Source organism: Mobula birostris, chromosome 3 (assembly GCF_030028105.1).
Source record: "Mobula birostris isolate sMobBir1 chromosome 3, sMobBir1.hap1, whole genome shotgun sequence".
Taxonomy (NCBI): domain Eukaryota; kingdom Metazoa; phylum Chordata; class Chondrichthyes; order Myliobatiformes; family Myliobatidae; genus Mobula; species Mobula birostris.
The window spans coordinates 67,342,299-67,370,158 of NC_092372.1; the positions used below are offsets into that span (position 1 = coordinate 67,342,299).

General features: G+C 39.5%; 1 protein-coding gene across 1 annotated transcript; it reads right to left on the minus strand.

Moving 5' to 3' along the window:
- Window positions 1-168: 168 nt before the first annotated feature.
- On the minus strand, window positions 169-19,181 carry tmem33 (transmembrane protein 33). The gene is made up of 8 exons (XM_072251856.1): window positions 19,021-19,181; window positions 15,506-15,559; window positions 12,732-12,826; window positions 10,417-10,604; window positions 9,184-9,251; window positions 6,647-6,780; window positions 6,427-6,510; window positions 169-1,459 (listed from the first exon to the last, which is right to left on the minus strand). The coding sequence occupies exons 2-8, from the start codon at window positions 15,545-15,547 to the stop codon at window positions 1,330-1,332; spliced, it is 741 nt and encodes a 246-aa protein (XP_072107957.1). The 5' UTR covers window positions 15,548-15,559; window positions 19,021-19,181; the 3' UTR covers window positions 169-1,329.
- Between the last annotated feature and the right edge of the window lie 8,679 nt (window positions 19,182-27,860).

Here is a 27,860-nt window from a genome sequence, read left to right on the forward strand (position 1 = left end):
TGCATGGAAGGATATTTTAATTTGCAGTAAGACAGATTGTCAGTTTAGTTTGGCATAAAAACCTGCAGCCTGAACAAAATAGGGCAGGAAAATTAAATGCTAGATATGGCAACCAAAAGCTGTGAAGTGAACTGGAAGACAACAATGACTGATTTGTTGAAATAGGCAACCACTTCAATGTTATGCTTTATTAGGTACAGGAACTTCAGTCAATAAAATTCCCTACAATACACATTACAGCTGGGTTGACAGAACAGAAATCTAAACACCAACACTACTTAACAGCATCATAGTCAGTTCTGCATTGGTTGTAATGAGAAACTGGTTACATAAATATTTAGTTTACTATGTATGAAATTTTATACATACATCTTAAAAAAGTTTATTTTTTTATATATTTCCTAGCTAATTTAGCTTGTATTTCATTATTGTGAACTTCTTGCACCAATAGATTCTGATGGAAAGGATTAAAGTTTGCCACTAGAATGCATAAGTTCAGTGCAAATTGCTGGTAAAAGTTACATGCATTAAATATTCACCATTTAAATATTATCAACTTGCTATAAAGTCAACCTTTTTAATGTGAGATAATGTGAAACACATTTTAGGTGCTCTTTTCAAGATTGGAAGTGCTCAAATTCCAGTGAGCATTAAACTTTTTTTTCTGCCAAGACCACAGAACAATGTAAAGTTCATGTTATTAATATTTACCTCCATTTAACTGTAATCTGATTAATTCGTGCTATCTCAAAAATCATTCTGTTAAGGCTATTCATTGGGTATTCTGATCAATTGAGAAACAGACATTTAAGAGAGCAAGTGGGCAACCAATGGCTCTTTATTGGTGCTTGATTTAACACAACACTTCAGGATGCAGTGTTTGATGTGTAATTCAGCTACTCAATGAATTGGACACTCTAGCTCTATATATATATATACTTATGTACAATTTCTTGGGTATAGACAACAAAATCTAAGATCATGAACATCCAAATAATTACACCACCAAGACCAATTACTTTTAGTGCTATTTTTCCATTTTCCCAATATTGACTAAAAGTAAATCTTGATTTCACCATCATTAAATCAGTTGAAATTAAAACCCACACTAATATCTTAGTTGCTCCACACCTTAACCAACCATTTCAACTAAGTAATTCAACGAAAAACTGAAATTCAGTTTAACAAATTTTGTTTCAAAGGTACAATCTGATATGAAAGGGATTCTAAAAAACAAGCATTTTGAGTATGTCTAGGCTGACAGCCAGTAACATTAATCAGTTGCTCAGCATATTTACTTATTTTTATAGAAGATGTGTGGTTTTCATTTCAATTTGTGGTGGGAGCCAATCGACTTACTAAAGAAATACAGTTAAGACACATGTTTCGCAAAAATCCAGGACAGGCGGGTTTCATGATTAAATGTTCCAACAGCAATTTCAGTTCTGAAAAGAGAGTTCTGCATACAAAACAGAAATAAGACTGTTAACAACATTTCAGAAGAGATTATTCGTAAATTATACAATCATCAAAAGATGGCACACTAAAAAAATGTAAGATAACTTTTCTTATTTTAATTACCAGAATTACCCCTGCCCCCCCCCGCCCCAAGTTATTTGGAAACGACAAGGTGAAATTAAATATTCTACATTATTCATTTACAGGAAATGAGCATAATGGTGTGGCAGCACTACTACAATCTTTTCAAAGGCATTCAAGCTGGGAAATGAGATACTACCTTGAAGCACTGCAGTCTATGGTATTGTAGGGAACTTCAGGATTTAGATTCAACAAAGATGAAGGACCAGTGACACATCTCTAAATCAGAATGGCATATGATTTGGAATGATGCACGTGGGTGGTGATATCCCATGCATCTGTTGCCCTTCTAAGTTGTAGGGACTATAGGTTTAAGTCATTCTCCAAGATCCTTGACACGTTATTGCAATAAATGTAGATAATACACAAAACAGCCTTTGACACAATATTCCAAGCAGTGAATAAACAGGGTGGTGGATGAGTATATTTATAAGTGCTGAGTTTGTCAACTGTTGGAATTGCATGTGTCCTTGAGATAATGGAATGGTCGCACATGACCATAGCCACCTTTTATACAAGGTGTGTTTGTAGCAGAGGAGGCTTTTCCACACTAGTTTCACTAGCAATCTTTGCTGCCACATTGTTAAACTACAGCTGTGATCTCATGGACAGCCATTCACACCATCTTTGAAAATCAGTTTTCCCCATCCTTGGTGGAAGGCTGTAATGAAATCAGCTATCAATTCAATTCGCCCAAGCTCAAACTGAAAATCAGTTTGCATCTTATTTTTGAATAAATACTGTTTCTGTAACGTGCACAATGGTCCCTTTGCTAATGACTAAATGTGTTATTTAATGGGGTTTAAACTGATTAGAATTGTCAAGCACAGGATATTTTTGGGCAGGTGTGTTTTCTACCTTTAGTAAATAAATATCCTGGTATACAGAAGGATAATTTAAAGGAGTTCTATTTCAATTTTAAAAATAAAGAGATTATTAAAAATGCCTTAATGCATCAAGCAACTGATGAATTTAGATGAAAAAGAATCAAAGTCACTAATCTGAGATATTATAGAATGCCTCGGTAATAAAAAATACTTCCATCTTTTCATGATCTGAACTCTTTACAGCCAAGTACTGGTGCTCTGTCATTCGTGCACAGCTAACTGACAACAAACTGCAAAAGGACAATGACCATATAATCCGTATTGTGATGCTCATTATGGACAAATACCGTCTAGGAAATGGGGTTAGTGACAATGCTCTTTTGAAATAAAAGTATGTGCTAGCTAGAAATGAAGAGAGATGATGCAGTGATAATAATGGAGACATTACTTTTAAAAAGCTGGAAGTGGGCATTAAATATTGCTAGTTATAAGGCATTTGGAAAAGATGGAAGGAAAAATGGATGGCACTACCAATGAAAGAACAGATTATGCTGCTGGAGAAGGAGGGAGGTCCCTGCAGGTCAAGTACTCCATCTGGTTCAAGTTAAAAAACAATAAGAGTATCATTACCCTGATTTTTCTACAGGCTTCAAATATTGCAAAGGAGATGAGGGAGAAAATCTGCAAGGAAATTACAGGGAGACACAAGAACTCTAAAGTGAGAGATATCAACTATCACAACGTTGTTCAGAAAATGTTAAAAGAGCAAAAGGCAGTGAAGGAGATATTTCTGAACTACTTTGTGTGAGCATTCATGATCAATATATTGCTGTAGCAATAAAATATTCCTGGTTCAAATTCCGGTGAATTGAGTGGTTAAGTTGACCAAATATCTATAGGGAAGCACTTTGAAACAAAGACTACATTTTCAGAAGACTTAGATTAGTAATAGGTAAGGGCAAGAGGCAATGTAGAGGAGAATTTGTCAACTGAATGGAGTGCACACTTTAGCTGGATGAGAAGATGCATCCTGGGTCAACTAATACTGCCTGACAAAACTGATAAAGAACTGGATGACCTGTAATGAGATTGATTTGGCTAGCTGAGGTATATTGCAAAAAAAAGATCAAAGTTGGAGCACATTAAAAGCTTCTTAAGCAGTCCTTCAAGAATAATGATGACTTGCTACCAATTTGGTCTGTGAATCCTGTGGTGACCAACAAAGCCAAAGTAGGAATAGTAGGCTCATCCAGATATGATAGTTTGTGAGCTGATACATTCTTCTGCTATTTACACTGTGCTTCTGTGTGCTGAGAGACGGGAGAGAGATATGGAGGGGAGTGGGAGGGCAAACAGAGAGACAGAGCAGGAGCAATTAAAAGCAACAAGTCTTATTGGAAGAGAGTTTTAACTCAGCCAGTAAAAGAAGAGATTTAAGCAAAGTGCCCGTGGTTGGAGTGGGCAGTACTAGAATGGAGAACCAAGGCTTTGGCTCAAGGGGGAAAGTTGCTTGGACACTGTTTCAAGAGGCATTCATACCCATTGGATTACATACTTCAAATTCAGTCTGTGGCCATGGACAAGTGGGTGTGACTTCAAGTGAGGCAGGTAGGTGGATCCCAGAGGTAGTGCTGGAAGAGCCTCAATCCTTGAGCTTGTCAATAGATTGTTGCTCCCTGCAAGAATGAGAGTGGATCAACTGTGGATGGATGAGCAACCAACTGTGGCACTATGGTTCAGGGAACCATTCAAGAGGGGCAGAGAAGAGAAATGTAGCTGTAATGGGATGGTATAGTCAAAGGAACAGACACAATACTCTGCCTTAAGGATCAAGAGTCCCAAAGGCTGTGCTGTCTGGAGTTTGGGCTCAGGATATCTCATCTGATCTGCAGAGGAATTTGGAGTGGGAGGCAAAGATCCAGTTTTTCAGTCCATGTGAGTGCTAATGACGTAGGAAAAACAAGGAAAAAAATTCTGCTGAGGGAATTGAGTAGCTAGGAGCCAAATTAAAACGAAGAACCAAAAGATAATAATCTCTGGATTGCTGACTGTGCCACGTGCAAATTAACAAAGCGTTAATAGGATCAGTAAGCTCAATGTGTGGCGCAGAGACTGATGTGAGAAAAATGGATTTGAATTCGCAAGACAATGGTACCAGTATCGGGGAAGGAGGAGCAGCAGCCCTAGAGCTTGCCTAACAGGTCTGAGATTGTTGTTCCCTCTGAGAAGGAGTAGTTGCTGTAGGAAGGATGAACTATTCTAAAGAGATGGGCTCCAGCTGACCACGCTGAGTCCAGCGTCCTGGTGAATTGTAAACGAGAGCTGTGGATAGGGCTTTAAAACTAAATAGTTGGTTGGGGCGGGGGGGGGGTTTGTTTCAACAGTTTGGAAAAAAGTGAGGATAAAGTAAAAGTGACAGAAAATGCATCAAGGGATTAACAGACAAGGGTTTCCAGAATAAAGAAAAGGGCAAAAAGTTTTGAAAGGGATAAGAATTTAACTTCAGGTAACAAGGAGGCAAAATTGAAAAGGATAATGAATACAGGACTGAATGTGTTATATTTGAATGCATGCAGTCTACAGAATAAGGTAGCTGATCTTGTAATGCAGTCAGAAATTGGCAGGCATGACCTTGCAGGCATCACTGAATCAGGGCTGAAAGGAGATCACAGTTGGGAGCTTAATATACAAGGATACACATTGCATCAGACGGCAGGCAGGTGGGCAGAGGGAGTAGGGTGGCTCTGTTGGTAAAAATGAAATAAAATCTTTAGAAAGAAGGGACATGGATTGGAAGATGTAGAATCCTTGTGGGTAGAGTTAGAAATTGCAAGGATTGATGCTGTGACAGTATCTTTTCACGTTATATGTCCATTATTTCAGTGATAGAATTGACGGCTTTGTGGCCAAGTTCGCAGATAATACAAGGATAGGTGGACAGCGTATAGTGTTGAGGAAGCAAGGAGTCTGCAGAAGTACTTCAACAGATTAGAAGAATGGGCACAGAAGTGGCAGATGGATTACAGAGTAGGAAAGTGCATGGTCATGCATTTTGGTAGAAGGAATAAAAAGTGGACGTGGAGAGAATGTTTTCTATATTGGGTCAGTCTAGGACTAGTGGGCATAGCCTCAGAATATAAGGATATCCCATTAGAGATGAGGTGGAATTTATTTAGCCAGAGGTGTTGAATCTGTGGAATTCATTGCCACGGACAGCTGTGGAGGCCAAGTCATTAGGTATATTTAAAGTGGAGGTTGATAGGATCTTGATTAGTAAGGTTATCAAAAGTATCGGGGAGAAAGCAGGAAAATGGAGTTGAGGGGGATAATATAATCAACCATGATTCAATAGTGGAGCAGATTTGAGGGGATGAATGGCCTAATTCTGTGTTCTGGAAAATCACTGGCTGTTTTCGTTTGAGTAAAAAAGGTTGAAATGAGGCTTGATAAGTGTACAAAACCATGCAAATTTCAGTGGTAAATAAAAATAATTAATACAAGAGATCCTGCAGGTGCTGGAAATCCAAAGCAACATACACAAAATGCTGGAAGAACTCAGCAGGTCAGGCAGCATCCATGTAAGTGAAAAAGCCATGACCCTTCTTCAGGACTATTTCCTTTAGCAAAGGGGCTATGGACTGGAGAAGAAAGATTGGAAGTGATTTGCAAATAAATTCAACATAATGTATGATCAGGACTGCAGGAATAGATGATACTCAACCATTGATAATGGCCATAGTGCGAGAAAATCATGCTAATGATGTCTTCAGGGATAAGAATCAGCACAGTGAAAATAAATTATTTCCAACACAAAATGAACTGAACAAATGTTGTTCTCTTCAAAGCAACAATTTTAGAATACTGGCACCAGTTCAGAACAATCTACCTAATATGCATTCAATGAAATTAAGATTGTAGGAATGTAGTAAAACACTAGGTTTATTTTAAGTTAGATAAAGATTACTAAACAACGCACCAACAAAACACTGAAAATACATACCGGCAGTAGGGGTTTCTGTGAGAGGAGTATCGGAGGGCAAGAAATCGGTAGTAAATGAAAGGCTGCAACAAACTTCCATGACCACTAAAAAAAAGTGCAAAAAGTGCAAAATAATTGCAATGCTTCCATATTATTACTTTCATGTATGCAAATAACTAGATTGCTTAATTAAAACTTAACATACCATTTATTAAGGACAATCTCATTTATGACATATTACCTTAACAACATGAAGACTGTAGCCGGCATCAGAAAAATTTCGTTGCAAGCAATAAACTTCAAAATATTCTGTTGATTAGTTGAAATTTTATCTACGATGGCCCTTAAAAAAGCCAAACTGCCTGGACCCAGGATCTGAAAGAAACAGGAACAGTTACTAGCTGCTGCGGCCCTTTTTAAACTTCTCTGTCTTAGACCAGTGGTGGCAAACTTTTTTGAGTGTATGTGCCCGAATTAGCAATAATCCTCTAAAGAAAATTTCTATTGCATGCCATGATAATTTTTAGCAGAGATTATCATTGATTAATGAATTAGTAGTAACTCTGGCCTTTAACGGAAAAAAGTTGAGTCATGTTTCTTATTTACTTCCATTCATTGCTTTACTATTAATAAAATTATAACAGAGTGATTAAAATAAATGAAGCATTTTAGAAAACGTTCAAAAGTATTTATCTTTTGAAAGACAAATGAAAAATAACTTCATTTCTAAAAGTATTGTTATTGTATTTCATATGCATTTTAATGTGAAATTATTAGCTTTGATACATATTCTTAAAAGATCAAGGAAAATAAAACACTTTACTCTCAACATTCCTGCACTAAATTACTATTTTTTTAATATCCAGCTTCTCTTTGGCTACATGAATATTCAGAGACCAACATACAGTAATTACCATTATTATCACTCACTGAATATCCAATGTTCACTCGCAAATGAAAGAAGAAAAAAGTATAAGCAGAGCAAAGCCAATGTTAACTGGCCCAAATGGCCTCCAGTAAGGTGGTGACACTCTCGGACACAGTGGGCTCTCTGGGTCTTTATCTCATTTTTTGCAAATGCAAGTCACTGTTGGTTATCATGAACATCACGAACTGCAGGTCTACCCCACTAGTGACTTGCTGGATAGCGATAGAGCTGGACTTGTTGCGCATCATGTTGCAGCCTGCTTCAGCCAGCAAGGGAAGAAGGCATCAGCAGTGTACGGATGCACTGTGCAACTTAATGGCCAGAATGATTGCCTTGGACATTTTTGTGGTGATCACAAGACCCCATAAGACACTGGTAATGTAGAATACTGCGTGTCTAATTCATTGGTCCATTGGTGAGACCGACAGCAGGTAGCTGCATTGTTTCGGTTGTGGCATGGACCGGGCCTCATTCATGCATCAGGGCCACCTGTTGTGACTGCTGGGGAAGGAAGCACCGGAGCTGGCTGTGTGTCATTGGATTGGAGGCTGGCCACTCCTAACCTTTTTAATCTCCAGTGTTCGTTCAATGGCTGCACTGCACAATATGAGGAACTGCTGCGAGCTCACCTTGAAGAAACATGACTCCAGGTTAACATCCACACACCGTGAATCTATAGGACATGACACTCAGGGACTTGGGTGATATTATTATTTTTAAAATATACTTTGTAACTGCATGCTTTTTCCTGCTATCATGATTATGTGTGAACTATGTGCTGAGTGTGACTGGTTGTACTCTGCACTTTGGCCCCAGAGGAATGCTGTTCCATTAAGCTGCATGCATGTGTATGGTTGAATGACAATTGAACTTGTTTACTATTTAAATACTGATGTGTACACCAGGATGGTGAGGATTTCAAAATGAATCAACCAACATCACACATCCTCATAATCATCTAGCTGGTGCCAAGCAGGTACAAGATGTTTCCTGTGACAGCATCTCACCACTCAAGGGTTGTAAAAAAATCATTCACTGCTTCATTTGGCAGTAAAGATAATCATTATGTATCTTTTTATTATGGGTGAGGTTTAAACAATCTATGTATGGTATCAAAGACATAGGAGGAGAATTAGGACATTCAGCCCATCAGGTCTGCTCCTTCATTCCATCATGGCTGATCCCAGATCCCACTCAACCCCATACGCCTGCCTTCTCGCCATTTCCCTTGATGCCCTGACCAATCAGGAAATGATCAACTTCCGTCTTTAACACACACATGGACTTGGCCTCCACCACAGTCAGTGGTAGAACATTCCACAGATTTTACTACTCTCTGGCTACAAAAATTTCTCCTTATCTCTGTTCTAAACAGTCACCCCTCAATTTTGAGGCTGTACCCTCTGGCTCTGGATACCCCCATCATAGGAAACATCCTCTCCACATCCACCCTATCTAGTCCTTTCAATAAGATCGCCCCACATTCTTCTAAATTCCAGTGACATGATACTGCATGCCACGTACCAACGAAGTGTTGTGCTTATCATCGTGTGTTGTGCTGGAGGTTCACCACACCTGTAGTCTTTAAAACCCCAAAGTGGCATAATTAAAATAAAAGCTTGTCTTTAGCTGCTACATCTTAGAAATGATCAACTCAGGTCAGTTAGATTAGAGACTGGTGTCAAAGTTATCTCAAGGTCAGAAAGCTTTTTATCTTACTCTGGCAAAAGGAAAACTACTTAAACAATTTTTGAAGTTTGTAATATAAAAGAAACAGAAAAACATGTTTCACATTAACAAAGTGTGTATACTCTTCATCGGAGGTGTTCTCTTAAAACAGCAATACTTACATCTAAAATTTTCTTTGTATACGCTGTAGCATGTAACAGGGAAAATAGAAAAACTGGAAAAATACTCACTGAAGGAAATAGTTAAGGAAGAAATTATTCACTATATTCAGAAAGTAAATTTTATATTATATGGACCTACATAATTAAAATTACTGGCACTGCTGATATGACATACCCAGAAACTCCACTGCAAGAATAACTTAAAGAAACTTTAAATCATCTTTCATCTCTTGGGAATTGCAAAGCATTATAGGATCAAAGATCACCTGTTCTGTTGTTGCAGAACCATTTTACACACATTGCCCTATGAAAAAAAATTAAATAAACAAGTGCCTGGATAATCCATAGCATACTGCTGAATTTTCCAGTGTGTAGTCAAATGCATCAATTGAAGCTGAACATGTAGAAATATTTTTCAATTTCGTAACAATTTGACTCCCGCCCCCCAATCATTCAACCCTCAAATTATCCACTTCATAATCTCCCAAAAATTTCCAAAATAAACTGGAGAGAATAAATTGTCAATGTTTTGTTTTGTTTCAGACATATCTGGTCTTTATTTAAATTTATAATTATTAGCTGACTTGTGTATAGAAATACCAAAAGCACTATTTATTTAGCTGATAGGTGGTAAAGTAATACTATTTAGAAAACGGAGTGCTTATTATTAAACTTTCAGTGGGAGTGAAACTCACCGAGATGGACGAAAAGGCCTGTGCTTATGATCCCTAACTGATTTTATTTTAAAGCCAAAAATGCACCAGAAAATTATTTGGAATTTCTAAGAATATTGCTCCAGAAATGTAGGAGGAAGAATCTAGGATCTTGACATTGAGGAAAGAAGTTTTAGAACGAAGTTTTCGAAAAGATTTTTTTTAAAAAAGTGCAATCACTACGGTGGGAGCTCAAATAGGAAAAAAAAAAGCAACCTACAATACTGTCAACTCCTGGTCCTCCTAACAGTTCTACCTTGGTCCTCAATGCTCACTCCTCCGAAACATTCGGTACTGGAATCCCCCATTTCAATGCACACAAACTTAATCCAGGGATCTTGCAACTTACAACAGCAGATAACAAATGAACTTCTTGGAGATTCATTTTTAAGTATGAAAGTATAATCCACTGGAAACTTAAACTTCACTGACAGATAGAAAGGCCAGTTAAACATACTTAAGTATTTTTTTATGACAGTGCTTTAACTCCACTTTAATGCAACCAATATTTAAAGGATACTAGTAACTGGATGGGAGTTGACAAAAATTAATGAGAAAAGGAGATAGTGGCAGCTGTCCTCTAGCAGGGCCTGACTCAGAAAAACACGGCTCAGTTGGAAGTGAGGTAAACGTTGATGTAACCGAAGTGCACTGGTAAGAGCATTTGCCAGCAAAGCACGTTGGTAAAAGCTAGTAGCCTCATATAGCCTGTAACATAAAACCATAAATATATTTTAGCATATCAACAATTTAAGCAAGCTTCACAAATTATGAACTACTGTGAAAAAGAAAACTTTAGAATTTTTGGTCCTATGCTCAAGACAACATCAATTTGATATAGGTATAGTGTTACAGGCAGTTATCAATATCGCAGATTGCTCCTTGAACCGTGACAGTCTTCATACCGTGCATTTCTTCAAGCTGGCCTGACCATAGTGATGGTGCCCACCATTCTATATATACATACACACACACACAAATTCACACTCCAAGAATTATTGAACAGAACTCAGGACTGCCAAAGCCTTTTCTTCATTCAGATGTGGTGCCCATCATTAATTGGCAAAAATTTAACTTTCTCGCTATAAATTAGTGAATCGGGAACCCAATGTTTTGCAGTTCAAAACACAAGCATTATAATAAGAACATTGGCAATTCCTTCATTATCAGCAATTCCTTCATTATCAGCACTGAGAGTGACAATATAGTTCTACAATCCAAGGAGGCAGTGATCCCTATCATCAAAAGATATTTAAGAGTGGAAGCCTTGTAAAACAAAAGCAACTTACCATGCTGTTGGAGAGACTTGGAGCAGTAAAGCCCCAAAGTAATTTTAAAATTCACCTTTTAAAATTAAGTCATGGCAGACTGAGCCAAGTTAGATCAATCACCACAGGGATAATAGAGGTATATGACATAATAAACTAAGATTTGCACAGCAGAATTTTGGATGAGTTCAAAATTAGAGTGTACAAGGTATAAGGTAAGGGGAACACTAAAATAGGCATGTTTGGAAGTGACAAAAACATTGATGAAGAATTAAACAGGCAAGCTAAACCAAGGACAGGTGAGGGTACTTTGCCTTGATAAAGCAAGGGGTCACATAATTATAACTAATAGCTGTAAAACAAAGTACCATGAATCTTTCAGGTCGTAAATACAAAGTGGAAAGAATCAGGATTGATCACACTGTTAGCAGGGAAAAAGGCAATAACTTGGGTCTTCCTGATATATCACTCCATTAGATCCCTACAGGCATTTCACAGATGCACTATCAAATAAAAAACTAGCATCCATGTTAGAACAGGGAATAAAAAGGATGAAAAAGTATAAAGTGGGGGCACCTTTCAAATATATGCGTATCCACAAAGCTGCAAGTATGAACTAATTATTGGTTTCTACAACTTTGAATTAACTTCATTATTTCCCTAAGTACCTAGTCATCTTGTGTCAAAATAGTTGTTGTGATGTGTTCAGTGTGGTAGTGTAGTGGGTAGTGCTCATCACTCTCACTTTCAGCTTCCACTGCTGCTAGCAGTCTTGCGAAAAGGAGAGCTGACTGTGCAAGTCTCTCCCTGCCAGTACATAGCCTCTCCAACAGCAAGCCTCATGTGGTGCCTCCTCGCTGGCAACACACAGAAAATAAACTCCTTTTGGACTCAGGGTGAACTACAGACAGGAGGTCTAGCCCCTGCACATGTAGCATGCAGGTCCACCGGTGTGTGGACACGCCCTGATGCTCGTGAACCAGACCCCAGCTATGGCTAAATAAGCCCACTGCCTTGTGTGCAGCCTTGGAAGAGATGAAGGCTATAGAGGAAACACAGACAGCAAATCTGGAATGGAGCCCCTAAGGCTGCTGGATGTCATTGAACATCCTTCCGGCAGCTCTGGCAGCCAAGCTGGTGCCAAAAGTATTAGTTCACAAGCTTTCTTTTGGATTACACAGTTGAGATTGAGAGGAGGATCTTGATGACTGGGCATCTCATGATCTCATTATCTTCCGCCCAGGTTTGTGATGATAATTATCATCACTAATTGTCCTTTGAGACGGACAAATGCCAACCACCACCACCTAGTCATCTATTAACAAATAATATCCTGTAAGTAACTAAATGTGTATGATTCTATTTTTTCTATTATCCTATAAATAATTATTTGATATAGCACAGCAAATGATTCCACAAAACACTAAGCTAACATTCTATAGTGTATGGTGTCATTTATCAAAATGCATTAATATCTTAAAAATAAAAGCATGATTAGTATTTAACTCATTCTTCAATATCAATACAACTTGATGCTAATTCTATTAATGTAATAAATGACACTTACCCCATAAAGGGAAATATAAACATGATAGAGCAGTATATTGTGAAAAGTCGAGAAAGCCACATGGCAGCCTCCAGTTTGTTAGCCATCATGAATTGCTGAAAATGTGAGGAGAGAGTTGTAATTTAATCATGAAGTACTAACAAATACGCTAAAATTCTAGTAATAAGTGTACCCTTGTACAGTAATAAAGAATGACATACAAGCTAATTTCTAACAAAAATAGTTCTTGCATGTGATGAGTGGCTAACATGATTAGCTAAAGCACCAATACACTCATATTACAAAAAATTAATTTCTTCAATATTTACAGTTCAGTTTGGAATATAGTACCATGCGATGGAGCCTAAAACTTAAACCCAGACCCTTTAGGAATGAATGAAGTTAGCAAGTAGCAACTATTTGAAAATACAATCTCTCAAATAGCGAAAATATCATGGGTGTGTTAATAAACAGAAAATCAATAACAAATGGAAGAGATTAAATAATTTGGATTACCATTAAATAGATCAATCCAAATAAAGCATTTACTTGCATTGCCTCTTGCACTCAAAAATATTTTTGATCGTACAGAATGAACAAAACTGATTTGATATGGGTACTTGATTGCGCAAGCATAAGCATCAATATATTTTCAACAATAGTTTTGTTATCTACCAAGTTTTAGAGCAAATGCATATTCCTTCTGTTAATTTGACAGTAGGCATTACTGAACTATTTAAGTATGGGAATCCACAAGGTATCTCATTAAGGATTTTCATCCTAAAGTATAATTGTCATCTATTGATTCAGGAATATAGAGTAGTGACTAATCAATTTATTTTATTTATTATCAGTTTGGAAGAAGGAACCATGAACCAATTAGGGGCAACTTGGCTGGAGTCTAATGCAGTAATAACCTCAGTGCTTCAAGAACTCATCTTCATCCATTGAGTAAAAAGTAAAATTAAAATAACTTTACTCCCACTTATAAGCTACATTCTTATTTTAACTACCTTTTTAAAAATCAACCTGCTAAATCTAAACAAATGATCATTACCACAGGTTACTTATCCCACTGATTCTTCGATACACTGCTTCAGTTAACTAGTTCCAGTTTGTTCGTTAACTAGGTTACTTGTAACTACTGCCAATGTTTACAGAACGTCACTAAATAAATATATTTAAAAATCACCTCCCTACTCAACAAAGGAAACACACCATAGGCAGCACAGCTGTTTTAGCTGAACCCACAGATTTTAGTACCAAAGTTCCTAACGTGAATTTCTCAAACTTCAACAGTCCTGTATCTCTTTCACCTATCAACTTCCCAGCTCTTTACTTCACCCCTCCCCCATGCCAGTTTCATCTATCACCTTGTGTTTCTTCCTCGCCTCCCCTCTCCGCCCTTCTTACTCCTCATCTTTTTTTCTGCAGTCCTGATGAAGGGCCTCAGCCCGAAACATTGATTGTACTCTTTTCCATAGATGCTGCCTAGCCGACTGAGTTCCTCCAGCAGTTTGTATGTGTAGCTTAAACTACCAGTGGACATGCTTAGGTGATCAGTTTTAAACTTTGACGGATAAGAGCATACAACAGCAAAACACAATACAGACCATTTAGCCCATGATACTGTGCGACCTTAATCCTACTCCAAGGTCAGTCTAACCCTCTTTTCCTAAATAGCCCTCCATTTTTCTTTCATCCATGTGCCCAAGTCTCTCAAATGACCCCAACATTCCCATCTGTTCTGCAGCACTGCTAAGAATCCTGCCATTAACCTTGCACTCTGCCTTCAAATTCAACCTTTCAAAGTGTACCACTTCAGTTTTCTGGATTGAGCTCCATCTTCCACTTCTCAAACTAGCCGTGCATCCTTTGTAACCTACAACAACCCTCTCTACACTATCCACAACTTACTAACCCATCTTTCCACTTCCTCATGCAAGTCATTTATAAAAATCACCAAGAGCAAGAGACCCAGGCAGATCCCCGCAGAACATCAATAGTCACAGACCTCCAAGCATAATACATTCATCTACTACCAGCCTTTGCCTCTGGTGGGCAAGCCAATTCTGAACCCACACAACCAAATTTCTCTGGATCACATGCATCCTGCTCTCTGAATGGCTTACCAATGGGGAACCTTGTCAAATACCTTACTAAAATCCATAAACACCACATCCACCGCTCTACCTTCAATTTGTTTTGTCTCTTCCTTAAAGAATAAAATCAGGCCTGTGAAGTACGACCTGTCCCTCACAAAGCAATGCTGACTACTCTTTTAATTCCTGTCTCTAAGAATCCTCTCCAACAGTTTGCCCACCACTGATGTAAGACTCACTGTCTATAATTCCTAGGATTATCCTTATTACCTTTCTTGAACAAAGGAATAATATTTGCCATGCTGTAATCTTCTGGTATTATTCCCGTTGCCAGAGAGGATGCAAAGATCATCACCGAAGGCACTACGATCTTTTCCCTCACTTTCCATAGTAACCTAGGACATAGCCCATCCTGCCCCAGGGACTCACTTATCCTAATGTTTTTCCAAAAGTCCCAAAACATCCATGTTATTAATATCAACTTGCTCTAGCATATTAGCTTGTCCTCACATATGTCAAAGTCCCTCTCATGGAATATAAACCAAGTACTGTATTATACATTATTGTTTTACTTCAAAGAGTCAAATATAGGAGGCAAAGCATTTATGAAAGATAAAAATAAAGTCAAAACAAAACTGGTTACTCAGTCATATCAGAAATCGCTCATTAACCAATGCATTTTATTGTACTCACCAAGACACCACCCTGGGGGCCATTTCTAGTTGAGTCTGCCATATCAGAATAGTGCTGGAAAAGAAACAAAGTCTTAATTAATCAACCATATTTAAAAAAATACAGCCCGACCGCCCAATCTTCTGCTGTCTTGGGATGTTGTCAACACTACGTGGCTAGCATATTTCTCTACTTAACAGCCACAGTAGACATTTAAAGGTAAAGACCACACATATAATTAATGCACTAAACATCATAACATGAATAGTTTGAACTTTTCTATTATTTTAAATTAAATGTAAACAAATGATAGTTTCAAAGAACTAATTTTGAATTTACTGAACATTCCATTGTCATTACAAATGCATACGCCCCACCATTCACTCAGTTGTAAAACCAGATTTTCATAGCTACTGATTCATGTTATACCAGCAAGTTCTTTGTGGAGGTTACTATACAATATTTGTGTATTACAAAATACCGCCCTTCACGAAGAATATTTTATTCCCTGTCATTTTAAAATTCTACTTGTTCTTGTTCCAAGATATAAAACAACTCTGTATAGCAGGGATAAATTCAAAGTGCTAAAAACACAAAGGTCAGATAGGAACAGTTAACATTTGGCCCAATGTCTTCAATTGAGTTTTGAGAAAACTTAAGACATTAAATGTTCTCAGCTGCAGAGGTGTGGAGAGGATGTCTTGTACGGTAAGGGAGTCCAAGACCAGGGGACACAGCCTCAGAATAGAGGAATGTCCATTTAGAATGGAGATGAGTAGGAATTTCTTTTGCCAGAGTGGTGAATCTGTGGAATTCATTGCCACAGGTGGCTGTGGAGGGCAAGTCATTAGGTATTTTGGGTTATTGATAGATTCTTGATTCAGGGCAGGAAGGGATATGGGGAGAAAGTAGGAGATTGGGACTGAGAGGGAATTGGATCAGCCATGATGAAATGACAGAGCAGACTCAATGGGCCAAATAGCCTAATTCTGCTTCTGTATCTTCTGGTCCTATAAATAACCAGAAAAACACGGATGGAAATGGGTTAAGAATAAGATAGGCTGAATGATACAAGTGATGAAAATGCATTAATCACAGATGATAATGGAACTGCTACATCATAGCATCAGCTGCTTGGGTTCAATACTAACTTCAAAGAGAAAGCCACAGTTGAAAAACTCTCACATAAACTCTTGCCTAGAGTTTGCCAGAAGGCATGTGGAAGAAGGTTCTATGGTCTGACGAAACCAAAATTGTGCTTTTTGGCCATTAGACCAAACACTGCACATCATCAAAAACACACCAACCCTACCGTGAATTATGGTGGTGACCGCATCATGCTGTGGGGATGCTTCACGGCAGCAGGCCCTGGAAAGCTTGTGAAGGTAAATGAATGATGCAAAATACAGGGAAATCTTGGAGAAAAACCTGATGCAGTCTGTAAGGGAACTATGACTTGGGAGAAGATCTGCTTTCCAGCAAGGCAATGACCCCAAGCTTAATGCCAAAGCTACACAGGAATGGCTTAAAAACAACAAAGTTAATGTTCTGGAGTGGCCAAGTTAGAGTCCAGATCACAATCCAACTGAGAATTTGTGGCTGAACTTGAAAAGGGCAGTTCATTCGCAATCCCATTGCAATCTGACAGAGCCTGAGCAGTCTTGTAAAGAAGAACGGGGAAATATGCACTGTCCAGATGTGCAAAGCTGATATAGAGACCTATCCAGACAGACTCAAGGCTATAATTGCTGCCAAAGGTGCACCTACTAAACAATGACTTTAAGGGGACGAATACTCATGCAATTATTTTGTGTTTCATTTGTAATTAGTTTAGATAATTTTGTAGAGACCTGTTTGCACTTTGACACGAAAAAGTCTCTTTTTGTTGATCAGTGTCAAAAAAGCCAAATCAAGACTGTGGGGATGACAGTGGACTTCAGGAGGAGCCCCCCAATACTCCCGCCACTCACTATACTCAACAGTATTGTGTCTGCTGTGGAGACCTTCAGGTTTGTGGGTGTCACAATCTCTCAGGACCTGAAGTGGACACCCAACGCGGACACTCTTATCAATAAGGCTCAGCAGAGGTTGTATTTCCTATGTCAACTCAGGAAGTACAACCTGCCTCAGGAGCTGCTGATCCAATTCTATTCAAGAATAATCCAGTCTGTTCTCTGTTCGTCCATCACTGTCTGGTTTGGATCAGCTACCAAACAAGACAAGAATAGACTCCAAAGAACCGTCAGGACTGCAGGAAGGATTATTGGTGTGAAGCTGCCCTCGATCCAGGACTTATATGCATCTAGAGTCAGGAAGCGAGCAAGCAGCATCATTGTAGACCCATCACACCCTGGACATCACCTGTTCCAACTCCTTCCTTCTGGTAGGCGCTTTAGATCACTACGCCAGGACAAATAGGTACAAGAACAGTTTCTTTCCGTATGCCATAAGTCTTAAGAACACTTGAATTTTAGTCTATTATAAAACAAGTCCACCTGTATATACACAGGTATACTTCATTGTATATAGCTCAGGATTATTTGCACTATTGTTTTGTTTGCTTTTTGATTCTGTACAGCGAGAGCTCAGGGAAACCGGCATCAAATTCCCTGTATGTGTCCACATACTTGGTGATAATAAAGGATTCTGATTAAATCCACTGTGATTCAATGCTGCAAAACGTTAAAACTTCCAAGGGAGTGAATACTTTTTGTGGGGGGGGGGGTATCTGCAGTACTCCACCAGTTACTTACTGCCAATCCTAAATCTATACCATTTTACACCTTAACCCATGAACTCTTATCTTGCAGAGTAACTTTTAAAGAATCGTCGTACTCCATGCTTCTGGAAACCCAAAAGCACTACACCTATCAATTCTCCTTTATCTACCTCATTTGTTATACCCTCAAAGAAATCTAGTAAATTTGTTAAACCGGTTTCTTTCAGAATACTAATTTAACTATGGTTATCTTATGCATTTCAAAACGCCCTGCAATTAATTCTTCAATAATGGTTCCCGGCACTCTTAATGACAAATGTTTTTGGTTTCCTGCCGTCCGTCTCCCATTTTTGAATACTAGGGTCGCAGTTGCATTTGTCCAATCCTCTGGGACATCTCCTGAATCGAGGGAACACTGTAAATAACAACCAACAGCTCCTCGATCTGTACAGTCACTTCCTTTAAGGCAATCTCTCCAGCCGCCATTCCCAGCACAGGAGCGTGGGCCTGAACTTGCATACATCTCCCTACCTCGATCGGTGCTCCCTATCAATCAGCAGCCTACCCTGCCCCACCACCCTGAGACTGACGAGGCCCACGAGGCCTTCGCCAACATGAAGGGTGCCGTGCACGGTAAGGGCGACGACTCTCGGCCTACCTCCTCGAACTTTCCAGTGACAAGGGGCTGAAAGGGAACTACCACTGGCTTCAGCCTTCACCATAAGGGATTGTGACTCAAACCCGCCGGAGAGCCGATCTAGAAAGTTCCATCCTTTGACGCAGCGTTACCCCAGCAACCCGGTCTCAGGGTCCTTACCTGCAGCTCGCGCCGAGCGGAGCGGAGTGGACTATATGCGATAGATAGAGAGAGGAGCGAACACGCGCAGTGCTTCCGTTCCGGTTCCGGTTCCGGTTCCGGTGCGGACCCTACCGCTCACACCCCGAGCTCGCAGCAGCCCAAGCCCGTACCCGCTACTCGGGGACGGAGTTTCGTCTGCGCAGGCGCGCGGTCGCCAAACAAAGCTGCCAGCCCTGCGGCGTTTCGGTGCCGACATTTCCCCCATTCCGGTGGGCTACACCGGTCTCGCGTGGGCGGCCTGACCGCCCGACACCTAGACCCGTTTCCCGGCTCGTGGCGACCGCGTCTGGCGCCGAGCTTCGATCTCTACAAAACTGGAGCTCTCCGCTGTTGAATGAGTGGGTCACTCGGCCTATCCTGTCATTTCTGCCAGGCTTTAACTCCCATGTCAGTTATCTGCATCTCTCAAATCCTTAATATTTTTAAAAAAGTTCTACCTCTTTAAATATCTCTGGCGATCTATCCTGTACACATCTCCTGGGTGGAGAATTACAAAGATCCTCCAACTTCATTCAGCCCAGTCAGCCCCATTCAAATGAAGTTGCCAATTCATTTAATGTCAAAAGTAAATCATGAAAGGATTTTTGCATTTTCCCCAGGTCTGCCACACAAAACTGCTTTTGAATTCCTAAATTCAAGAACAATTATGTTAGAACATCAAACACGAGAGGCTGGAAATGTGCAAATGCTGGAAACCCAAGGCAAAACACAGAAAATGCTGGAGAAATTCAGTAGGTCAGACAGCATCTCTGGACGACACTTCGGGCTGGGATGCTTCAGCAGAAGTTAGATTAGAATATGTCAGAGTATCCTCATTCTTGGCACAAGATTTAGGAAACAAAACGTTCTTTAAGCTTAACTTGATTTTAGCTCATTTTCCAATTATTTACAGCAAAATCTTTGTATTTTCCTAAATCTTTACAAAATGATACAGCAGAGGACAAGAGGAACTTAGCCCAATGCGGCAACTTTACTCTGTGAAGAACATAAAGAATAAGTTGCATCAACAATTGAAAGGCTTCAGTGACTGTACTTTTTGCAATGTGTTGTCACCTAATTATGATTTAATTAATTATTCAATTTGTATTATTAAAATATTAGTCCCCTTTTAATGTCAGAAACTGACATTTCAATAATTCTAAAGTAGTTTGAAAGAAAAGATTTTACCGTAACAAATACTGCACATTTCTGATTTTAGTTGCTCCACCATTGGGGCTCAAACTTCAACTCAAGACATTGTTCTGGAATTCCCTTTCTAAAATGTTCCACCTACCTCTGTTGTAACCTCTTCACTAAACCTTTTTCTTTCACTAAGTATTTTATATCCCAGTGCCAGTGTTTGTTTGATATAATTTCTATGCTATGGATTGACTTAGGACATTTTGCTCCATTAAATAAACTACACAGAAACAAGTTGTTAATCATAACTCTGGTTTGGTCCTGACATTTTACTTCATAATATGAGGACAGATTTCAAACATTTTAACATGTTTGTGAGTTGACGTCCAGTCATTCTGTGGGGATTTGAAGTTTTTAGGCTTTTTCAAAAGATTTATGAACAAATTCCAAGAGTTGTCAAAAACTTGCATTGGGCAAGGATAGTCATTGATTTGAATGCAACCTTTACCGAAAGATTTCTGTAGAAATACACTTGATAAGATCATTAGAAATTGTGGGGGGTTGGGGGTAGTTGATAAGGATTGGTTAGACTAAATTCCATCTTCTATCTTCTGTGAATTTCCCTGCAAATTGTTCTTGGTACTTCACATTTGTGAAACATATAAGGAACACAAGGGCCCTGTTTTTGTAGTTAGTGACAAAACAACAACACTTACTGGAATTGGCTTACTATTTCAGTGTAAAGCTTGTCTTGCATGTGATTTATACAGATCAGATCATTACACAGTACATTAAGGCAGAACAGGGTAAAACAATAACAATGCAGAATAAGGTGCAACATCTACAGAGAAAGTGCAGTGCAGATAAACAAGGTGCAAGATCATAACAAGGTAGATTGTGAAGTCAAGAGTTCAATTTATTCTACTAGTGACCTTCTGTATTTAATAGTCAGATAACGGTGGGGTAGACCTTAAAGAAAGCTACCCATAAAGATTTCGACATCTTAGTGGCAAGTACATCCTTTAAGCAGTATCCACTATAATCATGTCTTGGGATCACTAACATCTTGCAACTGGGATGCCATTAAGCTGACTGAGTAGCCAATCACATTAAATAAGTATCACAAGGAGCATTCCAGCAAAATGAAAAGCACATTTTTTATTAAATAAAGATCACTACATATTCATGTGATTAGGGTGGAAGCAGACATAACCTAAACATCAAAATGAGAACAATCCTGTTTTGAAATATCCATCTCCTTTGAGGAAGGGTTACTGATTTGAAACATAGACTGTTTTCTTTCCCATACATGTTGCTTTATAGACTGAATTTTTTCAGCATTTCTGTTTTTGTTTCATTTTTTTTGCATAAGGGGGAAATTAATTTGCAAGTACATAAAAGATGGTGAGCTGAATCATTAACAGTTACTTTGTGAACTTCATGCCAAGTAAACATAGAAACCTGGAATTTGCTCTCATTTTCCCAATTCATCAGCATGACTAATGCAAAATCTCAACCAATACCAACTCACTTTGCACCTAAATACCACCTGGTGGTCAGAACATGCAACTGCAATTGGATTCATCCCACTATAATGTTAATATCTTAATTAAAATTAACAAAGCTAGCCTATGAATAATATAAATTTATAGTTAGAAACTCAATTGCATTGCAGACTACTATCACATTCTGTAAGAAGTATTCAAAAGCTGATTTTTAATGGATTTTTTTCACACACATAATTTAACATGAATGTTCTTCTAAAAATTTATTTATAATTGTATTTTTGCAGGCCTGAAGTTCAATTTAATAGATAGATTATAAAATAGGAATAGCTTTGGATAAAAAAAAATATTTTTTCAGCCTCTATGACTTAATGGGCCTGATTTCATTCTTTATATGGCAGAACTAAATTTATTGTTAAACAGTGACATATCCTCTGACTTACCATGAAGACTGCCAAAGAAGATGCAGTGGTGTTATTAAAATATTCACCATGTTGCCTGGAGACTTACTTCAAGTCTTTTTTTCCCCCCTTTGTTCCTGGCTGGTGCCTCAGACATCATGGAACATTCATATTTCTTTGTTATCAAGAAAGGTAATGAACCCATTGGAATACTGAACCAGTTAGTAAACATAAAAATCCCACAATCCACCTTTAGATTGAAATGGATTGAAATTTTGGAATTTGCAGTTTATAAGGAGAAAACTACTTGTCACTTTTCCACTGATTGTGAAGATGATCCTACAATTTTTGAAAGAAACCACCTGTACCAGATGTGGAATAATAGTGAATAAATGAAATGAGGGAGGTGACTTTAAACTCTACTATACCTGTCAGATTGATTATTAGATCTATGCCTACAAAGACTATTTTTCTTTTTTTTATTCCTTCACAATATTTACACTTATTGTGCCAGAATTATTAAAATAGACAACTACAAAAGAAACAGCACAATTCCATTGTAATAGCCTTGTTCTCTACAGTCTTCTGATATGACAAAAAAAATCTTGGTCAGTATTTGTCTTCCAAGTATGGGAGATGGCATAGTGCACACAATTTCAATACCTTTGAAGATATTGTAACATTCATTTACTGGGTGTTACAGACTAGGATTATAAACACATCCTTTCATCTTCCCCAGCCTCTGTTATGGATTCCAAAAACCAATTGAAGCATTTTGTGAATATTCCTTATAATGCCACGAAAGGCAGAACGCTGCAATATACAATGCAGTATGCAATAAATATATTTTTCTCTTCACTGATAGGGCTGGTTTTAAAAACTCAAGAGTATGATACTTCACTCTCAAGCCTAAAGCATGACTTAATTACATGATCACATTATTGCATGGAGAGAGCTGTTGATAAGGATTCTAATAGTCACATACAATCATCAAGGGCTTACATGCAATTGGAATGAATGATGGTGCAATTTATTAGAAAATATACACACTTTACCCTTTGACTATCCTTCTCATAACTCTGTATCTTCCTGAAACTGGGAAGAACTCAGCTGTCTTGACAACTGATGTAGCAAGCATGGGTTTGTATATATTGGCATTTCAAAGTTAAAATTTCAAATCAGATTTATTATCAAAGTACATATATGTTATCATATACTACCTTGAGATTTATTTTCTTGCTGGTATATACAGGTAAAAAAGGAATAACAGAGTTTATGAAAAATTATACATAAACTGGCAAAGACTAACAAGCAACCAATGTGCAGGAGGAGACAAACTGTGCAAATAAAGTATAATACTCAGAACACGAGTTGTAGAGAATCCTTGAAAGTAAGTCTGTAGGTCGTAGAATCAGTTCAGAGTAGCAGTAATTGAAGTTATCCATGTCAGTTCAGGAACCTGATGGTTGAAGTGCATACACCAAGAATAGGTAACCAAATCTTCTGTCTTGATGGCAAGCAACACCCAATTAATGGTGGTAGTAGTAGATATAACAATATATCAAAGGTCTTATCACAGGGTACACAACCTTTAAAGGATACCTACAACTGATATACCGCTTTTCCTCTTTTAAAGTAAAAAATCCATAACAATTACTGCATCTATAATATTAATGAACTTCTATTTATTTACTAATATACAGTCAGCTATTAAAATTTAGGTAAACATAAATACATTTGCTTTCTGATCCTCTCAATTACAATACTACATTATAATACTACATTACTTCTATCCCCCATCAGGAAGGTCTCAAAGCTCTACGCTTCTTTTTGGATTCCAGACCTAATCAGTTCCCCTCTACCACCACTCTGCTCCGTCTAGCGGAATTAGTCCTCACTCTTAATAATTTCTCCTTTGGCTCCTCCCACTTGCTCCAAACTAAAGGTGTAGCTATGGGCACCCATATGGTTCCTAGCTATGCCTGCCTTTTTGTTGGGTTTGTGGAACAATCTATGTTCCGTGCCTATTCTGGTATCTGTCCCCCACTTTTCCTTTGCTACATCGATGACTGCATTGGCGCTGCTTCCTGCACGCATGCAGAACTCGTTGACTTTAATAACTTTGCCTCCAACTTTCACCCTGCCCTCAAGTTTACCTGGTCCATTTCCGACATCTCCCTCCCCTTTCTAGATCTTTCTGACTCTGTCTCTAGAGACAGCTTATCCACTGATGTCTACTATAAGCCTACTGACTCTCACAGCTATCTGGACTATTCCTCTTCTCACCCTGCCTCTTGCAAAAACGCCATCCCCTTCTCGCATTCCTCTGTCTCCGCCGCATCTGCTCTCAGGATGAGGCTTTTCATTCTAGGACGAGGGAGATGTCCTCCTTTTTTAAAGAAAGGGGCTTCCCTTCCTCCACTATCAACTCTGCTCTTAAACGCATCTCCCCCATTTCACGTACATCTGCTCTCACTCCATCCTCCCGCCACCCCACTAAGAATAGGGTTCCCCTGGTCCTCACCTACCACCCCACCAGCCTCCGGGTCCAACATATTATTCTCTGTAACTTCCGCCACCTCCAACAGGATCCCACCACTAAGCACATCTTTCCCTCCCCCCCCCCTCTGCTTTCTGCAGGGATCGCTCCCACCGCGACTCCCTTGTCCATTCGTCCCCCCCATCCCTCCCCACTGATCTCCCTCCTGGCACTTATCCTTGTAAGTGGAACAAGTGCTACACATGCCCTTACACTTCCTCCCTTACCACCATTCAGGACCCCAAACAGTCCTTCCAGGTGAGGCAACACTTCACCTGTGAGTCGGCTGGGGTGATATACTGCGTCCGGTGCTCCTGATGTGGCCTTTTATATATTGGCGAGACCCAACGCAGACTGGGAGACCGCTTTGCTGAACACCTACGCTCTGTCCGCCAGAGAAAGCAGGATCTCCCAGTGGCTACACATTTTAATTCCACATCCCAGTCCCATTCTGACATGTCTATCCATGGCCTCCTCTACTGTAAAGATGAAGCCACACTCAGGTTGGATGAACAACACCTTATATTCCGTCTGGGTAGCCTCCAACCTGATGGCGTGAACATCGACTTCTCTAACTTCCGCTAATGCCCCACCTCCCCCTCGTACCCCATCTGTTATTTATTTTTATACATACATTCTTTCTCTCATTCTCCTTTTTCTCCCTCTGTCCCTCTGAGTATACCCCTTGCCCATCCTCTGGGTTCCCCCCCACCTTGTCTTTCTTCCTGGACCTCCTGTCCCATGATCCTCTCGTATCCCTTTTGCTAATCACCTGTCCAGCTCTTGGCTCCATCCCTCCCCCTCCTGTCTTCTCCTTTCATTTTGGATCTCCCCCTCCCCCTCCAACTTTCAATCTCTTACTCACCCTTCCTTCAGTTAGTCCTGATGAAGGGTCTTGGCCTGAAGCGTTGACTGTACCTCTTCCTAGAGGTGCTGCCTGGCCTGCTGCATTCACCAGCAACTTTGATGTGTGTTGACTACATTATAAACTATGTGGCATAGCATGATGCACTTAATAAATTCCTTCTGTAGTAGATTTCACGTATGGCAAATCTCACAACCTACACTTAAATGCTACTTTAACCATATAGAACCATGAAAAAGGTACATTAAATATGTTTCTAAAAATCATGCATAAACCACAAAATTAGCATAAATCACTTGTTTAATGCTAAAGTTATTTCAACAATGAATTGTTTCTGTAATATTTACAAGTATCAAAATTCTATTAAAAACAATGTATAATTTGGACTTTTCAGAATGCGTCTCATGAACATACGCATTGACTTTGAAAAGAAGACAAACTGTGCAAATAAAATATAATACTACGGAAATATAATAGAGGTAGCATGGTAGCATAGTGGTTAGCACAACGCTTTACAGTACCAGTGACCTGGACCCAATTCCTGCTGCTCTCTGTAAGGAGTTCGTATGTTTCCCATGTGACCATGTGGGTTTCCTCCAGGTGCTTCAGTTTCTTCTCATGGCCCAAATACATACCAGCTGGAGGGTTAATATGTCATTGTAAATTTTCCTCATTAGGCTACGGTTACATAGGTGGGTTGCTAGGTGGCGTGATTTGAAAGGCCGGAAGGGTTTATTTTGCGCCATTCGCGTAAAAGAAGATGGTGGTGAGGTACATTCTTGATCTGCTGCATTTTTTTCTGGTGAGGGTACATAGAACATAGAATGTATAATAGTACAGCACATTACAGGCCCTTCGGCCCACAATGTTATGCCAACCCTCAAACCCTGCCTCCCATATAACCCCCTACTTTAAATTCCTCCATATACCTGTCTAGTAGTCTCTTAAACTTCACGAGTGTATCTGCCTCCACCACTGACTCAGGCAGTGCATTCCACGCACCAACCACTCTCTGAGTAAAAAACCTTCCTCTAATATCCCCTTGAACTTCCCACCCCTTATCTTAAAGACATGTCCTCTTGTATTGAGCAGTGGTGCCCTGGGGAACAGGTGGTGGCTATCCACTCTATCTATTCCTCTTATTATCTTGTACACCCCTATCATGTCTCCTCTCATCCTCCTTCTCTCCAAAGAGTAAAGCCCTAGCTCCCTTAATCTCTGATTATAATGCATACTCTCTAAACCAGGCAGCATCCTGGTAAATCTCCTCTGTACCCTTTCCAATGCTTCCACATCCTTCCTATAGTGAGGTGACCAGAACTGGACACAGTACTCCAAGTGTGGCCTAACCAGGGTTTTATAGAGCTGCATCATTACATCGCGACTCTTAAACTCTATCCCTCGATTCATGAAAGCTAACACCCCATAAGCTTTCTTAACTACCCTATCTACCTGTGAGGCAACTTTCAGGGATCTGTGGACAGGTACCCCCAGATCCCTCTGCTCCTCCACACTACCAAGTATCCTGCCATTTACTTTGTACTCTGCCTTGAAGTTTGTCCTTCCAAAGTGTACCACCTCACACTTCTCCGGGCTGAAATCCATCTGCCACTTCTCAGCCCACTTCTGCATCCTATCAATGTCCCTCTGCAATCTTCGACAATCCTCTACACTATCTACAACACCACCAACCTTTGTGTCGTCTGCAAACTTGCCAACCCACCCTTCTACCCCCACATCCAGATTGTTAATAAAAATAACGAAAAGTAGAGGTCCCAGAACAGATCCTTGTGGGACACCACTAGTCACAATCCTCCAATCTGAATGTACTCCCTCCACCACGACCCTCTGCCTTCTGCAGCCAAACCAATTCTGAATCCACCTGGCCAAACTTCCCTGGATCCCATGCCTTCTGACTTTCTGAATAAGCCTACCGTGTGGAACCTTGTCAAATGCCTTACTAAAATCCATATAGATCACATCCACTGCACTACCCTCATCTATATGCCTGGTCACCTCCTCAAAGAACTCTATCAGGCTTGTTAGACATGATCTGCCCTTCACAAAGCCATGCTGACTGTCCCTGATCAGACCATGATTCTCTAAATGCCCACAGATCCTATCTCTAAGAATCTTTTCCAACAGCTTTCCCATCACAGACGTAAGGCTCACTGGCCTATAATTACCTGGACTATCCCTACTACCCTTTTTGAACAAGGGGACAACATTTGCCTCCCTCCAATCCTCCAGTACCATTCCCGTGGACAATGAGGACATAAAGATCCTAGCCAGAGGCTCAGCAATCTCTTCCTTCACCTCATGGAGCAGCCTGGGGAATATTCCGTAAGGCCCCGGGGACTTATCCGTCC